Below are 22,348 nucleotides of genomic sequence, written 5' to 3'. Positions count from 1 at the left end.
CAGCCAAGCAGCAGCATGGATCAGGTTGAGGAATTGTTTTAGAGACTCCCAAAGTCAGCAGGAAAGAGCTGAGAGGTATAGATCGGTGGTAGGAAGAACACTTGTTCAGCAGGTCTTGTTTCTCACCCAGTATGTTTTGCCAGTATGGCAAAAGTCAAAACCAAACACTCCATCCGAAACAAACAAAACCAAACACAGATAACAATAACAATAAAAAAATTTAAAGAGACAGCTGAAGAAATATTGTTAAACTGTGTTCTCCCAAATCCCGGAGTTGAGCCTGATATTACCAGGAAGCCTTTATGAGAATTGAGCAGAAGCTGGCACCATGCCTTTGAACCTCCATTGTTGAGCTAAACCCATTTTCTTTGTTAAATACCTAGCTTCAGATATTTTGTTATAGCAGCAGAAAATGAACTAATGTTTGTCTTATGTCTGGTCAGAAACACAGGTAATAGACTAGAGTTTGGCGTTTGCACTAGAAGTAGGATAGTCTTTGGGACTGAGTCCTTAAGCCGTGGTATCTGACTTTCTCTGAGCAGATAGTGTCAGAGTAGGGCTGAATCAAGGGACACCCTGCTGCAGAAGTGATGGCTTGCTGGGGATGTGGCTAAAGTCTTCCGTTCATCTGGGGTCATAGAAGCACGGTGTGTCATGAGAGAGTCTGTTTGAATCCCTTCTGTGTTTCAGAATCGGTACTGCCCAACAAGCTCTCTGCGGCCAACACTACCCAGACAGCAAAGTCAGGCAAAAACATCACAAGGCTGGGGATGAAAAGACGGTTCAGTGGTTGAAAGCATGTACTCTTTTTGCAGAGAACTTAAGTTGTGTTCCTAGAACCCACATCAGGTAGCTCAAAACTACCTGTAACTCCAGATCCAGAAGATCTCACACTTCTGGCCTCTTCAAGCAACTGCACTTATGAGCACATTACAACACACACACCCCACAAATAATAAAAAATAAAATAAATCTTTTAAAAGAGATATCACAAGGAAGAAAAGCTGCACATCTACATATCTCATCAACACACATACAAACAAACATATATATATATATATGTATATGTATATTTGTTCTTTCTTTCTTTCTTTCTTTCTTTCTTTTTTTTTTTGGTTTTTCAAGACAGGGTTTCTCTGTGTAGCTTTGGAGCCTATCCTGGCACTCGCTCTGGAGACCAGGCTGGCCTTGAACTCACAGAGATCTGCCTGCCTCTGCCTCCCGATTGCTGGGATTAAAGGCGTGCGCCACCAACGCCTGGCTTTTTTGTTTGTTTGTTTGTTTGTTTGTTTTTTGGAAATCATTCTTAATGACAAGAAACTGGACAGCTTTCTGTAAGATCTGGAATGAGGAAGGAATGTCCACTACAAATCTTTTTTTAAATTGAAATAGATTATTCTCTCATACAATACATCCCCACTTGAAATCTTAACTTGTACAATAAGACCAGAAAAGGAAACACTGTGTGTGTATTCGTGTATGTGTGTATGTGTGTGTGTGGTGCGTGCGTGCGTGCATGCGTGCGTGCGTGCGTGTGTGTGTAAGAAATAAAGCTATTTTTGTTTGCAGCTGATATGATTGTCTATACAAAAATACCAAAGAATCAATAAGAAACACCTGAAACTAGCAAGTGATTTTTAGCAAGGTCACAGACTAGATTGTTAACGCAATACACTTACTTTCTTTCCTTCATACCAGCAATGAACAGTTGGAAGATGAAATTATACAATATAACTTACATTATCACTCCAAAATGAAATATTTATGTATAAATCTAGTGAAATATATATAAATCTATATGCAGAAAATTCAACACTTTGCATATATGTGTATATATGTGCAAGCGTATGTCATATGTGTGGAGGTAAACCTTGGAAGTTAGCTAGGGAATTCATGTGTCTCAACTTTTCCAGAACTGGGATTACAAGTGCAAGCCACTGTGCTTGGCTTTTACCTGGGTCTGGGGAACAAACTCAAGTTCTCAGGCTTGTGCAGCAAGCACTCTATAAACTGAGCTGTCTCTCCAGCTCCTAGAAACTTTAAAAGTCTGATTAGAGAAATAAAATACCAAGATTAATACGGAGATACTAAGTTCTTGTGGATACCCCCCCACATCTTATGTAGCTGGCCTTGAGCTTGAAGTATAATCAAGGATCATCTTGAACTCCTGCCTCCACCTCCCAAGAGCTACAATACCAGCTTTCATCTTGTGAGGGAATTGAAACCAGTTTTCAGGTATGGTAGGGGAATCACTTTACCAAGTGTGCTATATCCCTATTCCAGAAGACCCACTCTTTAGTTTTGGTTTTTCAAGATACGATTTCTCTGGGTAACCCTGGGTGTCCTAGAACTTGCTCTGTAGACCAGGCTGGCCTCTAACCCACAGAGATCCACCTGCCTCTGCCTCCCGAGTGCTGGGATTAAAGGCGTGCACCACCAACGTCCGGCTGAGACTGATATTTTTTTAACCTCAAGAATTTCCTCTAGACCTACGGTGATCAATGGGAGGGGAAAAAGAGAGAATCCAAAAAATAGAGTTGCACAAATGTATCCAACTATCCTTTGACAAATAAGAATCCATGGAGAGGGGCTGGAGAGATGGCTCAGAGGTTAAGAGCACTGACTGCTCTTCCAGAGGTCCTGAGTTCAATTCCAGCAACCACATGGTGGCTCACAACCATCCATTATGAGACCTGGTGCCCTCTTCTGGTGTGCAGATATGCATGGAAGCAGAATGTTGTATACATAATAAATAAATAAAATCTTAAAAAAAAAGAATCCATGGAGAAGCATTTCCACAAATGATTAAAACCTGGACATCTATATGCCAAAGTGAACCCAGACCCAGAATTTACAATGTTCATCAAACTAATAAGCCTAAGCCCAGAATCCAAGATGAAAACTCCTAGAAGATGACCTGAAAGACAACTCAGGAAATTTTGGGTTTAAAAATGAGGTTTTAGGTATAGCAATCTATGAAAATGATTATAATAAATTGGGATTGTTAAAATAAAGTACTTATATCCAAAATACTTTCGAATATATTTACCTTTGCTATTGTTGTTTGAGACATGGTATTTCTATAAGGCCCCAACTAGTCTAAAACTCACTCTGCTCACTGTGTGGACAAGGTGGTCTAGAACTTGAGGATGATCCTCCTGACTCTGCCACCTGAATGTTGGGATTATAGGTCGTACCACACTATTTTGTGTACGTATGCGTGTGTAATGTGTATGTATGTATATCTGTGTGTGGATATGTGCACATAAGTGCAAATGTACTTGAGTGCAGGTGCTACAGAAGCCAGAGATATTGGACCACCTGGAAGTGGAATTATAGGCAGTTGTGATCTGAATTATAGGCAATTGCAGACTGAACTCAGGCGGAGAAAGATTAGTACTAAGTTTTAGCTATTGAGTCATCTCTCCAACCATATATATATCCCTAAAACTAAACAAGAAAGAATATAGACCAAGAGCATCTAAGTCTACCATGCTCTGTAGAGGCAGGGAGAAGGTGCTAATTATTTTTAGGATAGAAGGCAAAGGGGGTTGCATAATCCCTGTGCTCTTCTCTTTTCATAAAAGTGAAGATTAACATTCCTGATAAAAATTCTTACGTTTTGGAGGTAGGTGGTAGATTAGAGGAGCCAGGACTCTCCCTGTGGAGGTTATATACCAAGAAGAGGAGAAAGATTTCTATGGCAATGGGTCAGAGCTGGAATCATCAATCAAAAATTATGTCTAACTTTATACAGGTGTGATGGTTACATGTGGTTTATACAGGTGTGATGGTTATATATGTTTTATACGGGAGTGATGGTTATATATGGTATACCTATTGTGTATGCACATATGGGTGAGCACACATAATCTTTCTCAGTCAAATGAGAGGGGCCTTCTAACAGAGCTTCCTAACGTATGGGTCAGGGCTTCTTGGAGAAATGATGGGTTCTAGGGCTGGGTCAGGAAGCATACCAGAGAAACCTGGGACTCACATAGTGATGAGGCATGTTAAGTCTCAGGAGCCCCCCTGAAGGGCCAGAGATAAAACAGTTTGTGGAATGTAATGAATAGAATAATATTGGATTGCAACCTAAAGCAAAAATTACCCATGGTATAGACATAAACCATCAAGTAAACTAATAAATGATGAGTTCAAACACATTTTATAGATGTTCCACTCTGAAGGAGGGGTGCACCTCCCACTCCTAAGCATGGTACAAGCAACAGCTTCCTTCAGAAAGTAAAGGATAAAAAGTCAGGTGACTTTATGTTTGAGAAAGTGACAAACATGGTGGGATGTATACTGTTTCCTGTTTTTCTGGTAGATCCTATGATGGTAGCACCCCATGTGGTGCAATCGAAAGGCTTTTAGCCCCAGAGACCCAAGTCTAATCACAAGAATACATAACAATTCCAACACCATGAACATTGCTAGTCAGGCTTCTCCATCAAGGCCACGGGAAACAAGAAGATATGACAAACTTTCTTGAACAAGAGGGCCTAAACCTAAGAAATTTTTTTTCCTTAAGCTTAGCCTTGTCCTCTACTCTGCCAACATCTTGCCAGGTCTAAGAGGAACCAGAGTGTTCCATACTGCCTGGACAGCAACTAAAACAACCAGTTACCTGAGGACGTGGCAGCACCCCAGCTTTCTCAGGTCCCCCCAAAATGGTTGACGCCCCCCAGGTCAGCAGGAAGCAGTCTTGAGAACTCAAGGCCTTCATTCCCTAGCCTGCTATGCCTAACTCCTCACCTTTTTAATAAAAAAGGAAGTGAAGAATGTTGTAATCCAGGCACACCTGGTCCTGCCTCACCTGTGCATGCACCCTGTCCCTTTGAAAAAGTCCACTCACTCCTGTTCTCTCTTTCCTTCTGTTCCTCTGAAGGGACAGACAGCTCTCTCTTTCTCTCTCTCTCTCTCTCTCTCTCTCTCTCTCTCTCTCTCTCTCTCTCTCTCTCGTGTCTCTCCATCTCTTTCTCTTCTCTCCCCCTTCTCCCTTCCCTTTCTAGTAAAACTTCTCACTTAAGTTCTGTCTGCCTGACATGTTTGCCCCCCCCAGGTCAAGGTCACCCTCGAGCCCGACATGGAATCTGCCAAGATCCCCCACAAGCAAAATTCCTGACAGTGACAACTGAGTATCCCGTGGGATTTGGGATGGCATTCTGGGACAGAAGAAAAAGAGTAAAAACTAAGGAAATGTGAATCAAGTATGGACTTAGCAAAGTGTCAATCAGTGCTGGGTCATTAATTGTGGTAACTCCATGACACCAATGGAAGATGTCAAAATGAAGGAACTACCTGTTGTTTAGGGCTATACAAATTTGGCTCAACTCTGTAAATCTGAAACTGTTAGAAAAAGAGACCACGAAATAATATAAACGGGGCTAGTGAGCTGGCTCAGTGGGTAAGGATCCTGCCACCAAGCTTGTTGACCTGGGTTGGATCCCCAGAGCCCACATAGTGGGAAGAGAGAACAAACTCCATCAAGTAGTCCTTTGATCTCTGTACACACTCTGTGGCCCATGCCCACCCCACAAACAACAAATACAAAGCAATAATAATAACAAAAGGGAACAGTAAAATGGAAAATTTGGATGGAATATCCAGAATAAGCAAAAGTGACAGAAAATTGTCATTGTTATCTGGGGCTGGCTGTGGGTGGTCAGGGTGACAGGTGACTATAGCAGGGCGGGTTTGTCAGTGTTATCTGGGGCTGGCTGTGGGTGATTAGGGTGACAGGTGGCTACAGCAGGGTGGGTTCTGCTGGAGCAACCACTGCTGTGGATTAGAATCACACAACTTCAAATGACACAAATAACCACACCCTTAAGGGTCACAGGCCAATTCTGAGGTTCCAGGAGCCACTCAGTTTTGACTTGGTGTGTCAGGAGAGTGGAGGAAGGGCACAGAGAGGAGTGGCTTTTTTTAAAGCTGAAGATAGACGGATGGGTATAAGAGAGGATGGCTGGGCAGCAGATGGAGACAGCACACACCTCCATCAAAAGAAGAACAGTGCAGGACCCCTGGGCACACCTGGTGTGGTGGTTTGTAAGAACAGCCCCCATCGGCTCATGCATTTGAATGCTTAGTCCTCAGGGAGTGGCACTACTTGAGAAGGATTAGGAGGTGTGGCCTTGTTAGAAGTGTGTCACTGAGGGGAGCTTTGAGGTCTCAAAAGCCCAAGCCAGGTCCATCCTGGCTCTCTTCTCCTGCTGCCTGCAGATCTAGATGTGGAACTCTCAGCTCCCTCTCCAGCCCCGTGTCAGCCCGTGTGCTGACATGCTCCCTGCCGTGATGGTGATGGAGTAACCCTCTGTAGCTGTGAGCCAGCCCCAATTACATGTTTTCTTTCCTAATAGTTGCCATGGTCCTGGTGTCTCTTTACAGCAATGAAACACTGACTAGGATGTCTGAGATAGGGGTGGAGAAAACAGGCCTCTGTAGCTGTGTGAGAGCCATGTGGAGATGAGTGTGTGTGTGTGTGTGTGTGTGTGTGTGTGTATGTGTGTATGTATGTATGTATGTATGTGTGTACATATGTATGTAGTATGTATGTATGTCTGTGTACATATGTATGTACGTATGTATGTATGTGTGTATGTATGTATGTGTGTATGTATGTGTGTATGTATGTATGTGTATGTATGTATGTAGTATGTATGTAGTATGTATGTGTGAGCTGTGTCTGAAATGCAAATGCAAATGTGTATTTGATGGTGTGGCACAGACAACAAGTATCTACAAGTGCATGTTGTGTGGCTCTGTGCTGTGTGTGCTATGGTGAATTGTGGGTGGCTTATCTCTGGGGTGTGTGTTGTGTTGTATATATATCACTGTTGTGGGTTATGGGGCATGTGGTGGTTATGGTGGAGAAAGTGATGCTCCTTCCTGTAATTTTTCTTCTGACAGTACAATGAAGACTGAGAACTAGGAACGAGAACTTATTTCTATGACCCCTCCAATAAGCCCATTGTTCCCTTCCTTTCCTCTCCCATCAGACAACCATTATACCCCCTCTCTGGACTATTCTCAGAGCTCCACCTGTTTCAGCCCATATGTCCCCCACCCCCACCCCAAAATGGTCTGGGCTTCTTGCCTCCAGTCCTGATTCCTCTAGACAGCCCACCTCACTTTGGGTGGTACCTTCCCCCCACCCTTCGATAGCCCAACTAGTCCTGACTCTACTCTGATGCCCTTACCCCGAACCAGCTCTCTTTTGTGGTCTAGTTGAGATTTCAGTTCCTCCTCTTGCAGGCCTTGCTTCCCTACCTCACTCCTCTCCCCTCCCCTCAGTGGCATGCCTGGTACTTTCTGCAAGGGTCCAATTGTAACCGAAGGCACCCTGTGCCTTTTTTCTCCTTAGATTTTTGTCCTGTACCCCCATATAGACCATAAGTTTGGTAGAACAATGGATTAAGGTTCTGCCTTGGGCCTGAAGTATCTGTACCAGAAATCTCTTGACAAGTGACTATACCACATGGCTACAAGCCATCAAGATGGCCCTCAACCCTGGCCCTGCCTCTCTTCTCTGACAATCTCACATGTCTGTGTTGGGTAGCCAAGGTGTGGAAGCACACACAGACAAGATAAGAAGTTTGGAACGCACAAAGTGACCTGCCATGTATCATTTCTCCAAAGCCACCTTGTGTATAGCTGACTTTCCTAGCTTTAGACACAGAATGGCCTATCACCCATTCAAGATAGCTCCCCTCCTCTCCTCTCCTCTCCCCTCCTCTCCTCTCCTCTCCCCTCCTCTCCTCTCCTCTCCTCTCCCCTCCTCTCCCTCTCCTCTCCGCCTCCTCTCCCTCCCTCCTCGCCTCCCCTCGCTCTCCTCTCGCCCTCATCTCCTCTCCTCTCCCCTCCCCTCCCCTCCTCTCTCTCCCTCCTCTCCTCCTCTCGCCCCTCCTCTCCCCTCCCTCCTCTCGCTCTCCTCTCCCCGTCCTCCCCCTCCCTCTCCTCTCTCTCCTCTCCCCTCCTCTCCTCTCCCGCTCCCCTCCTCTCGCCCTCCTCCTCTCCTCGTCCCTCCTCCTCTCCCCCTCCTCTCGCTTCCCCTCCTCTCCTCTCCCCTCCCTCCCTCCCCTCCCTCCCTCCCTCCTTCCTCTCCCTCCTCTCCTCTCCTCTCCCTCCCCCCCTCCTCTCCTCTCCCCTGCCTCTCCTCTCTTCCTCTCACCTCCTCTCCTCTCGCCTCCTCTCCCTCCCCTCCTCTCCTCTCTCCCTCCTTCCTCTCTCTCCCTCCCCTCCCCTCCTTCTGCTCTCCCCTCCTCTCGCTGCTTCACCCTCCTCTCCTCTCCTCTCCTTCCCCTCCTTCCGCTCCCCTCCTTCCTTCTCCCTCCTCTCCTCTCCTCTGCCCCTCCGCCTCCCCTCCTCTCCTCTCCCCTCCTCTTCCCTCTCCCCTCCTGCTCCGCCTGCCTCTCCTCTCCTCCTTCCCCTCCTCCTCTCGCTCTCCTGCTCCGTCTCTCCTCTCCTCCCCCTCCTCTCCCCTCCCTTCCCCTCCTCTGCCCCTCCTCTCCTCTCCCTCTCCTCTCCCCTCCCTCCTCTCCTCTCCCCTCCCTCCTCTTCGCTCTCCTTCCCTCCTCTCCTCTCCTCTCCCCTCCCTCTCTCCCGCTCCTCTCCCTCCTCTCCTCTCCCTCCCCCTCCCTCTTCTCCCTTCCGCCTCCCTCCCTCCTCCCCCTCCTCTCCTCTCCTTCCCCTCCCTCCTCTCCTCTCCCCTCGCCCTCCCGCTCCTCTCCGTTCCTCTCCCTCCCCTCCCCTCTCTCCCCTCCCTCCTCTCCGCCTCTCTCCCTCCTCCCTCTCCCCTCCCTCCCCTCCCCTCCCCTCCCCCCTCCCCTCCCCTCCCTTCCCCTCCTCTCCCCTCCCCTCCTCTCCTCTCCTCTCCTCTCACTCATGAGTGCTAGGATATGGACATGCATTGTCACACCCAGCTTGCTTGGGATTTCTTGAAGGCTCACACAGGCTGAGACTCAGGTAGGAGAACTTTGCTTTGAGATCTCTTCTGAACTCTTGTGCTGTATAGCCTATGGCATACCGATATTAGTTTCAAAACCCAGCACGCTGACTCTGGTGTACACTCAAGTTTCTTTCTTCCTTCACTTTCTTTTCTTTTTTCTTTTTTTTTTTTGGTTTTTAAAGACAGGGTTTCTCTGTAGCTTTGAAGCCTAGCCTGGCACTCACCCTGTAGACCTGGCTTTGAACTCACAGAGATCCACCTTCCTCTGCCTCCTGAGGGCTGGGATTAAAGGTGCGTACCACCACCGCCTACACTCAGGTTTCTATCATGTGTAATGTAGACAAATCCCAGATTCTCTGTCAGGCCCAACCCCACAAGGAAATTATGTGCTTAGTTAATTTACAGTTCACTCCGGTTTCTCCAAAGGTTTGCAGCAGTATCTGAGGAGAGTGGAGCCTGTCTGAGGCTCTGAGAGAAGCTGTGCCTACTAGGCCAGAGGCCTTTCCAGCTTCTGCCTCATAACCCACCTGCCCAGGTGAGCACTTCGTCCCTGCGCCTACTCAGTTTTGTACAGGCAATGACATGGATGGGAACATCTGGCCTAACATGACCTGTTAGGCCAGAGTCATGCTTTGATTGGACAACACAGTGTCTTGACCATTCATGAAGAAAAAACAGCTTAGAAAGGTGGAAGGTTGGGAAAGGACCAGCTGGGGCATGCAGGTACCTGGCCTCTTCGTGTCTCACAGTTGTGGAGGTAGCTTAGGTGATAGATCTTCAGGTTTAATGTAGCAAAATTCAGGTACTTTGTGAAAACCTGAAACAGCAATCATAACAACCTCAGTCAGAAACCCAGATGTTCAGGGACATATATGCAGAAAAGAGACACACCTCAAAGACCCTGGAGGAAGCACCACATACATGCAAACATAGAGGTAAGCTATACTTATCACTCATGGGTGTGGACTTGCACACACAAAGATATGCAGAGGGCATGACTCATATACACCGAGAAGACTAGCTGAAGCATCGCTCACACACCCACATAAACAGAGACACACAGATATTTGAAGGACATGACTTATACATCTCACATACTCAGATTAGCAGAGGGACACAAATCAGACCAAGACTTGTCAGGGACATGGCTCACATAACCACATGAGTAGAGACAGTGACATGCAGATGAGCAAAGGCATGCTGGGAGATAGTAGGTACACAGACACACAGAGCAAGCACGTGTGAAGACATGGGTGGGCTAACATCCCCTGGACACTCACGTCTTCATCTTCACTTGTGAAGCATGGGCCATCCAGCTTATTCACTGCCATGATCACAGCCACGACATCTTTGCCATTCATGATTGGTGTAGACAGAATGTTCCTTGTCACATAGTCGGTGAGCTCATCAGCGAATGAGCTGAAGTGGGGACACTGCAGTGAGAGGAGGGAGGTTATTTATGTGGTCTGACATCTGGCCCTCTTAGGCCTTTACAGTGGAGCTAAGCTCTAGGAGGTCACAGTTCAGTCTGTGATGTGTGGTAGCTCTACCTCTGAACTCAGGACACGGTCTATGGGCAGAGAGAGTTCAGCCAGTTTCTAATGTTCTTCCTAGTTCACTCACCTCACCACTGATTCCTGTTACGATAAATCTTTCCACTAAAAGCCACTGAGCCCCACTGCCATGTGTGTGCTTTACGCCGAGTTAGGGCCCAAATTAATACACAGAAACTTGTATTAGGTTCAAATGCTGCTTGGCCAATGACTAGGATTCTCATCTGTTAGCTCAGTCTTAATTATCATAAATCTATATATTTTATAAGACTTATCTTATTGGACTCCTTCCATTGGTGTCCTCCCTTGCCGGTGGATCACATCCCGTCTCTGGAGGAGGTGAAGGGGTGAAAGGACACTTCCTGTTTCTCCTTGCTTAAATATGAGTCTCCTTGCTATGTCACTTGCTGCCTGGATCACCACTTCTCTACTACATTTCCCAGAATCCTAGTCCCGTCTAACATGCCGCCTCATTGGCCAAACAGAACTTAATCATCCAGTAAGACAAACACACACAGAAGCTCTTCCCCCATCAGATTCCTTTTTAAATTTTTTTTATTTTTGGTCTTTTGAGAAAGGGTTTCTCTGTATAGCTCTGTAGACCAGGCTGGCCTTGAACTCACAGAGATTCGCCTGCCTCTGCTTCCCGAGTGCTGGGATTAAAGGCGTGCGCCACCAACACCCAGTTCACCACTGATTCCTAAGAAGTCTCCCAAGGTTTCCTCCCAAATAGCCCCTATAAGGTCCTCTAGCACCTGTCTACTTTGGGGCAAAGTTGACCTCCTGGATGCTCAAGTCTACCCCACTCTCTACCCCCTCAGACTTCTAGCCCAGGTGACTGTCTCCCTCTACCTCCAGCCCCCTCCAAACCTTCTGCACACTCTTCCTGGAAAGAAAACTATGAATGAATGAAGGATGGAGTCTGTTGTGATTGGTGACTTGTTATGGGACACTGTCACTAAGACATGTGACTGGGGAGCTGGAGTTGAGAGTTTCCTGTATCTTGGGGTCTGTCCACCAGCCCTGCACTAGAGCTCTTTTCCATAGACCACTGTCTACCATGAGACTCTGTGATAGGGCGAGTTTTGCCTATTTCTGGGCTCAGGGAAGATTCAAAGAGGGCTCATGGAGGGCTCCTATGTCAACTACTCCAAGATGTAAGAGGAATCCTGCCTCTGGAATTACTTCCACCTGAAAGGAACAGGTCATTTGTACTGGGCTCAGGGTACTAAGAAAGAGCCAAGCACTTCTAACAGACACACCTCTGCCTTATTCTCTGCTTTCTGGTTATTCTTTATTTATATGAGTACCCTGGCACAGTGACTGAGGTGAATGAATGCCTGTGACTTCAGCCTCTCTTTAAGGTCTGTCCTAGAGAGCTGGAGCAGCTCAACATCCCTCCCATTCCTGTTCAATGGGAGATACACCACTATCAATACATTCACTGTCCCACTGTTGATTGTTAGCAGAGATTTCCTTAGATGTACTTAAGACCATATCTCGCAGTCCTTGTGACTTGTCATAATTCTCCACAGCTCAGCCCTATGAGCAGTTTGAGCAATTCCCTGATTGCAGTCTATCTCCTTGGTATCAAGTTATCCAGGTCGCAGTTTTAGCTAATGGTGTTTTGAAGAACCCGGCAGGAGCATGGAACTTGTGTTATCCTCCCATTGGGCCAACTCTTTTCCTTCCCTCTTTCCTGATTCTTGGAGAAGCAGCTGCCACCTGGCTGCCGTGTGATACCAAGCTGGAGGTAAATCAATCAACATATGAGTGATAGCAGAGAAGAAAGGTGAGCAGCAAGTCTTGACAGAGGTGGCATTACTGAGATAGACACTAACATCTTGTCATAGAAGATCACTAACTTTTCCTGGCTAAATTGTAGGTACATGGCTTTGGTCATGTGGAAATGAAATGGTGCATCCTCCCAAGGAAGAAATTTGCCTCGGTACCCTTTTCTTTGAGCATATTTGGTGTGGCTCCTCCTCATGATAGGCATTGTATACCTGGTGGTTTGGGAATGACTATCTCCTGACTAACCATTATTGCTAGAGGCTAACGCTGATGGACGGGTTGCTTCTGAGTAGTCTTGAAGCACTATACCGAGACACACCAAAGCGTTTCTGCACAAAGCAAGAGATTACCTGCAGGTGATGTACACAGACCTTTACACTTGACCCTCAAATGATGCACACGGATCCATACTTGACTTGTATGTGGCAAACACAGACAGGCCCACATATTTGACTCTTACAGCAGTGGTTTTCAACATGTGGGTTGCAAACCCTTTGGGGTCAAATGACCCTTTCACATGGGTTGCATAGCAGATGCTCATTACAATTAATAATGGTAGCAAAATTAGTTATGAAGTAGCAATGAAAATAATTTATGGTTGGGGTCACCACAGCATGAGGAGTTAAAGGGTCCCAGAAATAGGAATGTTGAGAACCACTGCCATAGATGAAGCACACTTGGTCCACATATGAGGCACAGGGGTCTATTGATGAGACTCTCAGGGAATGTGCAAGGCACACAGGCCATACTAGGTTGCTTTGATGAAACACAAAGACCAAAAGCAAGTTGGGGAGGAAAGGGTTTATTTGGTTTATACTCTCATATTGCTGTTTGTTATCGAAGGAAGTCAGGACAGGAACTCAAACAGGGCAGGACCTTAGAGGCAGAAGCTGATGCAGAGGCCATGGAGGGTGCCTCTTATTGACTTGCTCCCCAATGGCTTGCTCAGCCTGCTTTCTTATAGAATCCAGGACCACCAGTCCAGAGATGGCACTGCTGACCATGGGCTGAGCCCTCCCCCATTGACCACTAACTGAGAAAAATACCTTACAGTTGGATCTCATGGAGGCACTTCCTCAGCTGAGGCTCCTTCCTCTCTGATGACTCTAGCTTGTGCCAAGTTAACACTCAAAACCAGCCAGTACAGTGGTTGTCTAGTTTTGCTTTTCTTTTTTTTTAAAGACTTATTTATTTATTATGTATACAGTGTTCTGTCTATATGCATGCATGCCAGAAGAGGGCACCAGATCTCATTATAGATGTCTGTGAGCCACCATGTGGTTGCTGGGAATTGAACTCTAGACCTCTGGAAGAGCAGTCAGTGCTCTTAACCTCTGAGCCATCTCTCCAGCCCATAGTTTTGCTTTTCTTACTGGCTTTACTTCTGCCACATCTCTCCCCACATTTGAGACCTCACTTCACCATCTATTTTATCTGTACACCTATACAAAAACCATAGAATGGCCTGGGGCATCCCAGTCTCTTTCTCTTGGCCTGGCCTGCACCAAGGAACCTCACCCTATTCATTGTTCTCTTTCTGCATTTTCTTCTCCTGCAGGGAACTAAATATGATCAAGGCTATGGCTTTAAAGAGCCCTCCTTGTTACTTAGCCTCTCTGGGTCTGTGGACCATAGCACAATTATCCTTTACAGCTAATGTCCACTTATAAGTGAGTATACACCATGTTTGTCTTTCTGGATCTGAGTTACCTAACTCAGGATGACTTTTTTCTAGTTCCATCCATTTGACTGCAAATTTCATGATGTCTTTGTTTTTAACAGTTGAGTAATACTCCATTGTGTAATCATTTTTAAAAAAATCTCAAGCGATGGACACTAATTGGAAATATTTTACCTGTTATATAAAATAATGGATATTTATTAATATTAAAATAAAATGTGCAATATGAAAATTGTTAAAAATGATGAGTCTCTATAATAGTTTTAGAAATATTGACTAAATATTGTTAAAATAAAATATTTAATAACATGGCTTACCCATGTGACAATTTCAAATAAAATTTGGATTGGGTAATCTCACATATGATTTGTGTGCATTCATCAAAAAAAGGCATGAAAATAATTTTAAAAATAATCAAATAGATAAGCAAATAAACGCTCTCAAATCCCTTTCAACTGTCATGCCCTCTTCTCTGAAACATCTGCCTTCCCAAATTTCCTGCCCTCTTGACCAGGTTCCCAGTCTCCTTCTCAGGTACCTACCAGCTGTCTATATCCTCCAGCCGCACCCATCCCTGGGATATCAAACACTTTTCCCACTCAGGGCACTGCTCTGGGCTTTTCACCCCATAGCCTATGCCCACAAAATCTTGGTATCTTAATGGGTATCTCATGACCCTCACAAGGCAAGGAGCCTAAGAAAAAGTAAAGAAGAGCTAGGGTCTAGGGCCAGAGGCCAGTCAGCACTGGGTCTTGTCCATCATGGCAGATCTGGTTGTTTCTATGTCTCTCTGAGAAGCTGGTTTTCAGTGAGGTTGGGGATACTGATATCTGGGGATGTCTGTGCTGAGTCTGCCTAGCGTTTTCTCTTTTGACCTTCCCTGTGCTGTGTATCTACAGGTGAGACAAGAATATAGAGCTCCCTGGGACGTGTCTCCTTCCAGCCTTAAGCCTGTTTTTCTCTCAGAGCCACATTTTTACCTTTCCTTGATTCCCACCACTCTGTCATTCATGTGTGTGCCAGTCACTCAGGGACGCCAGGCTCTGGGTGGGCTTCAAATGCCTCCAGCTGCGCTTCAGCCTCAGTCTATCCCTACACCTCCTGTAATGATGGCCCCAAGTTCCCCCTTGTAGATGGTGTCCCCCCCAGCCTCTTGACTTCATGCCCATGCTAATCTTTTCTATGTATGTGATGTGAATGTGTATTCCACACTGAAGATTACAGGCAGCCTTGCAGCCTCCAGCCTTCCTCCTCGAACCTCCTTGAGACTCCAGGAGCTTCCAGAGGCGTCTGCTTGCCTTTCTTTCCATTCCCTGTCCACCCAGGGCTCCTCTGCTCCCCATGATCTCCTGCTCATAATATCTAATAGCCTCAAAATTAGGTAAAGGTGGCAGACACTCAGGTTCCTGAAGACTCTGAGTTGAACTCTTCACTGTCAAATTATAAGTTATAAATGCATACGAACCACAGACAGAGTGGGCTTCTTTCTGGAACACTTCTTGTGCATCAAGATTTCTCCATGCTCATTGTCTGGGCCAGGACCCATCTTATTCTACTGACCCCTAACCATCTGTATCCCTCATTTACCACAAGCATCCTAAAGTCATGACCCACACAGCCTAGCTTCCTTTGGTAGCTGGGAGAAATTTATAGGGTGACACAGATTTGCATATAAGGGAAACTGCTGTCCCTTTAAATGACTGCTGCACTCTTCCTGACTATTTCAGATGAAGTCCTCCAAAGAAGGACACATAGAAAAAGGTTAAAACAGTCGAACCTTCTAGCCTTTTTCTGGGTGACCTAAAGTGAACTTTGCTCTTTATCACTCCATTATAATATTCTCCACCCTAGAGCCATTCTCATCTACCCTGAATATTTGCTGTATGAGGAGGCATGATCTTGAGCCACATCTGTTCAGGGACATGCTGGATCTTCAGGCAGTAGAATCTTTCCAGTTAAATATACATAGCATCACTCACAGATCTGTGTTGCATTTGTTTAACTACGTAAAGATGTGTTGCTGTTTTACCTTGACTGACTAAGGCACCCGATTGGCCTAATAAAAAGCTGAATGGACAATAGCAAGGGAGGAACTTCTGGGCAGGGAGAGTAAGTAGGAGGAGGAGTTTAGGCTCAGGGAAGAAAGAAAAAGAGGCCAGAGGCCAGCCAGTCAGACATGGGAGAAGCAGCAAAGCAGGCCATACAGAATGACAAGAAAGGTAGAAAGCCCTGAAGCAAAGTGTAGATGAATATAAACAGCTTAGATTACATTAGAAGAGCTAGCGGGACAAGCATAAACTAAGACTGGGTATTCATAATTAATAATAAGTCTCCGTGTCTTTATTGGGGAGCTGGTTGGCAGCCCAAAGAAAATGCCAACTACTGAGCAACCCCTTCCAGAGACATTGTTTTAGCAGTGATTCTCACACTCCCAGTGCCATAAACACTAAGCTTCTCTGCAATCTTGCCATGCTAGGGACAGAGCTCACGACTTTTTGCAAGTGCTCCATCACAGAATCACAATGCCACCCCCTTACTCTTTCATCTTTTTGGACATAGTTCCATCATGTCCAGATACATTTCAACCTAACCATGTTTAGTACTCAGGGCTGAGTCCTGGTCTGACTCTATGGCTGCATGGAGCCCCTAGTGAAAAGCTACTACAGGAAAGGAGTTAGGGGTATATAATTTGTCCTGGGTCAAGCCTGAGAGTACTTTCTGTGACATTTAGGGGGATGATAAGGAGGAGAAGGGGGTGAGACTGTGCACAGAACCTGGGTCTCTCATCTCTTTGGTAAGCATGGGGAAGAAATCTCTGGAGACCCTAACCCTTGGTCTGATCTCTGCTCTGCTGCCATAGTTCAGTCTTGTCCTTCTTTGAGCCTTTCAGAGCCTTCTGCTCCATTGTTCTGGCTATAATGGAATGCTGTTGTTTCTCCCTGGCCAGTCAGGTACCAGTGCAGCTCTCTCTGTAGCACCCACCAAGTCATCGACTCACTCATCTATCTACTCATCTGTTCGTTCACACATTCACCCCTCCCTCACTTACCCATCCATTCAGCCACCCATCTGCTATTCATCTACTCATTCACCACTCATCCATTTACCTACACTCATTTTCTCACCCAGCCTCCCAAATACTCATCCATTTGTTTGCTGTGGAGGCCATTGGTGCTGGAAAAAACTGGCCTGAAACTCACTATGTAGAACAGACTAGCATTTAACTCAAAGAAATCTGCACACTTCTGCCTCCTGTGTGCTGGGATTAAAGATGTGTGCCACCATGCCCAGCATCAAACAGCCATTCTTTATCCGCTCCAGTTCACTGACTCTACTTTTGGGGTTGTCATTTCTGAGTGAGGACTCCTCATGGAACCTGTGCTGTATTTCTCTCGATCACTTGCAGCCTATGTTTCATGCCACCCGATCATGACCAAAAAAGTATATAAGCCATAGTATCAAGATTTACAGATAAACATGACCAAAGGGCACAATGTTATCTCATTCAGCAACTCCCACAGCTCCCAATTAAAGAAAACTTTGGGGTTATTTCTCTCTGTGTGATTATGGTGTGTGAGTGTGTGTGGTATGGTGTGTGTGTGTGTGTGTGAGAGAGAGAGAGAGATCTTTCTACCTTAGATTTATAAGAGCTGAATTTTTAATTGGCTTAGAGATAAATAGATGCTCATAAGTTGAGTACACCTAAGCTTGCTAAAAATATGCTAATCCAAAAGCTTTTTCATTCACATGATTTAAATAAATCTTTGATAAGTAAGTTGACTTAAATTTGTCGATAAAACAAAAATTAAGTCTTCAGAGTGGTCAGCATATGATTTCATCTGGGTTTGCTACTTTGTGTATGTTTGATATAGAAAAAAAAAGCCTCAAACTATGAAGGTGTCTGTCTTTACAGTTCTTTGATAAACAAGGCTAATATAATGTCACTGGCTTAGTTAAAGCTAACATGTCTTCTGTTGTCAACATTACATACAATACAGTCCTGACTTTTTCTGTTAGATGTTTAAGATCACACAGGTGTGGAATTGTGATCCAAGAATATGTACACACAATATGCACATATGTCCATTGCTCTTTGAGTAGTAAAGCATAACAAATCTTATGGCATTTCTTTGACAGAGAGATAACTTAAGATGGCTGTCAGGAGTGGAGGAGTGGGTCTGGGGGAGAGGGAAGGTAGGAGGGGAGGATTGGGACAGGTGAGAGGAGAGAAACTGTAGCGGGATGGATTGAAAACAAAACGACAAAAAAATACACTAGACTGATATCTCAGTTGTCATAAGCAATTTAGACTTAATAGCTAAAAATAAATAATTCCAAAATTACATTATGGTATATGGAATTAATTGACACTCATGCAATGACTCATCCAAGTCATTTCTGAGTAACTAAAAATACTGACACATCAATTGCTATATAAGGAAACATGATTCTGGTCACTCTAAAATATTTTCTTGGCTGGTGGGATGTCTCGGCACATGAAGGTGCTTGATGACAAGCCTGGACACCCACATGGTGAGACCGATTCCTACAAGCTGTCCTCTGATCTTCACCATTTTCATGTGTGAACGCACTCGTGTGTGCATGCAGACACACACAAACACACACACAATAAGTGTTTTCAAAAGTCTCATGAAGAATGAGTACATGATAGACAGTTAAAATAGCTTATTTCATAGGTTAGTTCTTTAGTTCAGTAGAAATTAAAGTGAATACGAGTAAAAAGAAAAAAATCTTGGTTCTATATGCAAAGGAGACCAGAGGAAATGAGCTTTTTTGTATGAGAAAGAACTCTGTAGCAGACTAAATGCTAAAGCAGTCCATAGGTTTCTGAAGGACAAATCTTACAAATTGACTTATGTGTCACCAGGTAAGTTGTCATTAAAATACTGTAAGTTTCTCTAAAACTCAGCATTGATAAACAAACATAAAACCAGAGACTAAACTACAATGTTAAAACAAACAAACTACAAATTTTCTGGAAGTATTGATTAAATTGGTACAAATTTTCAAGTTTTCATTTTTAGTTCTGAATTGTTTCCTTAAAATTTCAACCATTTCTGTTTAGGAGTGTATTGCGGGGTAGGAACAGAAAGGGGCAGGAGAGAGACTGGGAGGACAGGAGGGGAAACTTCAACAGGGATGTAAGTAAAGAAATTAAAACAAATAAATAAAGAAAAGTAAATTCCTTCCTTCCTTCCTTTCCTTCCTTCCTTCCTTTCCTTCCTTCCTTCCTTCCTTCCTTCCTTCCTTCCTTCCTTCCTTCCTTCCTTCCCTTCCTTCCTTCCTTCCTTCCTTCCTTCCTTTCCTTCCCTTCCTTCCTTCCTTCCTTCCTTCCTTCCTTCCTTCCTTCCTTCCTTCTTCCTTCCTTCCTTTTTTTCCAGACAGGGTTTCTCTGTGTAGTTTTGGAGCCTATCCTGGCACTCGCTCTGGAGACCAGGCTGGTCTTGAACTCACAGAGATCCGCCTGCCTCTGCCTCCCGAGTGCTGGGATTAAAGGCGTGTGCCACCAACGCCCGGCTGAAAAGTAAATTTCTAACAAATAAAATGTTAATAGATTTAACTAAAGCAAAACAAAATTTCAACCATTTTCTACCTGCAGCTTTCCCTGCCCCTAAGTTTCAGATTAAGTTCTTAATTAACATGGAGAGTGACGCTCAGCTTTTACCCCCCCCCACACACACACACAACCCAATTGACTCTGCTATTGTTGCTGGATGCTAAAAATGCTTGTTTTAAAGGTCCAGAATGACAGGTTTTCCCTAGCATGTTTGAACCGGAAATAACCAGATAATCCCACCGTGTCCCTGTTGAAGGCACTGATCTTGCCTTGCATGCTCTGAAACAAGATGCTGCACAAATACCCCTTGTATCTACTCCTCCCGTATCTAGTGATTCCCACACCTTTCTATCACACGACTTCCAGGCTGTTTTTAATAGCGTCCCTTCAAGATGTAATCACGTCATGGGCTCTTTCTCTCTTTTCATAACTTCTCTAGGAAATACAAGCCCTATATTTTGTGAAGGCAATTTTTTTAGTGTATTGTATCCTTATTGAATTTTTCATTACACAGGAAAACAGCTTTTAGCAAGGTTTGTTGTTGTTGTTTTGAGACAGGGTTTCTCTGTGTAGCCCTTAGCTGTCCTGGAAATAGCTCTGTAGATCAGGCTGGCCTCAAACTCAGAGAGCTGCCTGCTCCTGTGTCTCCAGTACTGGGATTAAAGGTGTGCGCCAGCAGACTTTATGTATTATTTGAAATCTTGTTCTCTCTTAGATATTTCTCTAGATTTAAGAAAATTTGCTTAAGCATTCTATAGCTTATAGCAATTTGACAAAAAAAAAAACTATTTTGTAAGCAACAGTGGAAGAATTTCCTGTTTTCCTTACTCGGGTTCTCTAAAATTTAAGAAGGATCTGCAGTTACTTCTATTTCTTCTGGTACCATGGTTGTTTTTCAGAGGATCAGTAAAATGTGTTCTCATAGAAGTGGCCTTCAAACAGAATGACACAATTCAAATGACACAGGATTCTGGCTTTGAGGGCCACCTTTACAATTAACAAGATAAAGTAGAAAGCCCAGGAACAGGGGATTAAGGAATACACTTATGTTTAGTTTCTGCTCTGTTTGGCTTTCTTGCTTCAAGATTCCTATGTCTGAGATTGTTATGTGAGAAATCACTTTTCTAATTGTATTTGTTAATCAATTTTTTAAAAAATTATTCTTCTTTCATAGATTATATTCTTAATGCAGTTTCCTCTCCCTTCTCTCCTCCCAGTCTCTCCCCTGCCACCGCCCTTCTCCACTAAATCTATTCTTCCTCCTTTCCTTCCAGAAAAGGGCAGGCTTCCCAGGGATACCAACCAAATATGGCATATCCAGTTATAATAAGACTAGGTACAACCTCTCATATTAAGGCTGGATGAGGCAAATTTGATAAAACTCACATGACAAGTCTTTTTGAAAAAATTGTGAGTGTAACTAAAAGAATTACATCTACAGAAAAATGAAATGTCTGTTATCTTACTGCCTTCTAATTAATTTGTCAATCTGTAGATTGGACAAGATTTTTTTGTTTTGTTTTTTGAGACAGGATTTCTCTGTAGCTTTGGAGGCTGTCTTGGAACTCACTCAGTAAACCAGGCTGGCCTAGAACTCACAGAGATTCTCATGTCCCTCCCTCCCAAGTGCTGGTGTTAAAGGCATGCACCACCACTGCCTGGCTGGACTAGATTCTAAATTCTTTTTATTTTCTCTCATGTCTCAATACAGCTTTCAGTTATTAAGATCAATAATTACTCTTTTCTAAAGCTCTATGAACTAGAACCAGACAACTTGATGTTAATTTCAAATACAGAAAGTCTTTTAAATGGTCTCATGGCACAGACAATGCAGAAATGGCAAAGAGGATGAAAAACTATAGTCAGAATAAGACTGTATCATAAGAATCTGGCCTCTTACTCATGAGAAGGATGGTGGTATTATTAGAATTATACAGCCAATAGCCAGTTTGGCTAATTTGACAGAGTCTGAGCCAAGAAACCTTCTTGTCCATCCAGTGAGTAACTTTGGCAACATCACCAAGACAAGTGTTTACTCAAAATTACACAAATGGACTTTTTAAATGATATCTCTTTAATTGTGGGATGCTAAGTGGTAAATTTTCTCATCTATTGGTTAGATGAGAAAAAGTCTATTATTGCCAAGACTATGTGCTGTTTCTGGGTTTCTCCTCTGGAGAATTAACACCCAGCTACACAAAACAAGGGACAGGCTGACTTATCATAGCAGGTCTCACCAACTCCTCTGTGGTCATCTGACTTATTTAGTTGGCTATTTAAACTTAGATTTGCAAAATATAACTCTTTCTTTTTGTAGGCCATAAGGAGAATCATCCTGAGTGAGGTAGCCCAGACCCAGAAGGACAAACATGGTGTGTCCTCACTCATGAGTGGACATTAGGAGTAAAGTACAGGATGACCAACCTTCAATCCACAGCCCCAGAGAGACTAGACAACAAGGAGGGCCCAAAGAGGGATGACTGGATCTCCCTGGAAAGGGAAAATGGAAGAGATCTCCTGGGTAAACTGTGGGCAGGGGTGGGGAGGATGGGAACTTGAAAGACCAGGTTGGAAGGGCTAGACAGGGGAGGCAGATTGGGGGCAGGACTGAGGAGGAGAGTAAGGAAAGAGTCTCTTGATGGGAGCGGGGCATTTCAGGGTTAGGGAGAAACCTGGTGCCAGGGAAACTCCCAGGAATCCACAAGGATGACTCCAGCAAAGACTCCTAGCAATAGCAGAGAGGGTGCCTGAACTGGCCATCCACTGTGATCAGATTGGTGACTAGCATA

At 44.5% G+C, this 22,348-nt stretch overlaps 1 protein-coding gene across 1 annotated transcript in view; it reads right to left on the bottom strand.

Annotated features, from left to right (window-relative positions):
* The window catches only part of Pde6b (phosphodiesterase 6B), a 49,513-nt gene that overhangs the window by 16,342 nt on the left and 10,823 nt on the right, over window positions 1-22,348 (bottom strand). The window contains exons 4-5 of the mRNA XM_035448007.1: window positions 10,234-10,386; window positions 9,681-9,770 (exon numbers count right to left, since the gene is read on the bottom strand). Coding sequence (XP_035303898.1) covers window positions 9,681-9,770; window positions 10,234-10,386 — 243 coding nt within the window. The remainder of the gene's footprint in view (window positions 1-9,680; window positions 9,771-10,233; window positions 10,387-22,348) is intronic.

Source organism: Cricetulus griseus, chromosome 7 (genome assembly GCF_003668045.3).
Source record: "Cricetulus griseus strain 17A/GY chromosome 7, alternate assembly CriGri-PICRH-1.0, whole genome shotgun sequence".
NCBI lineage: Eukaryota > Metazoa > Chordata > Mammalia > Rodentia > Cricetidae > Cricetulus > Cricetulus griseus.
The sequence above is the reverse complement of the archived record's forward strand: the minus strand, read 5'-3'. Positions and strand labels throughout refer to the sequence as shown.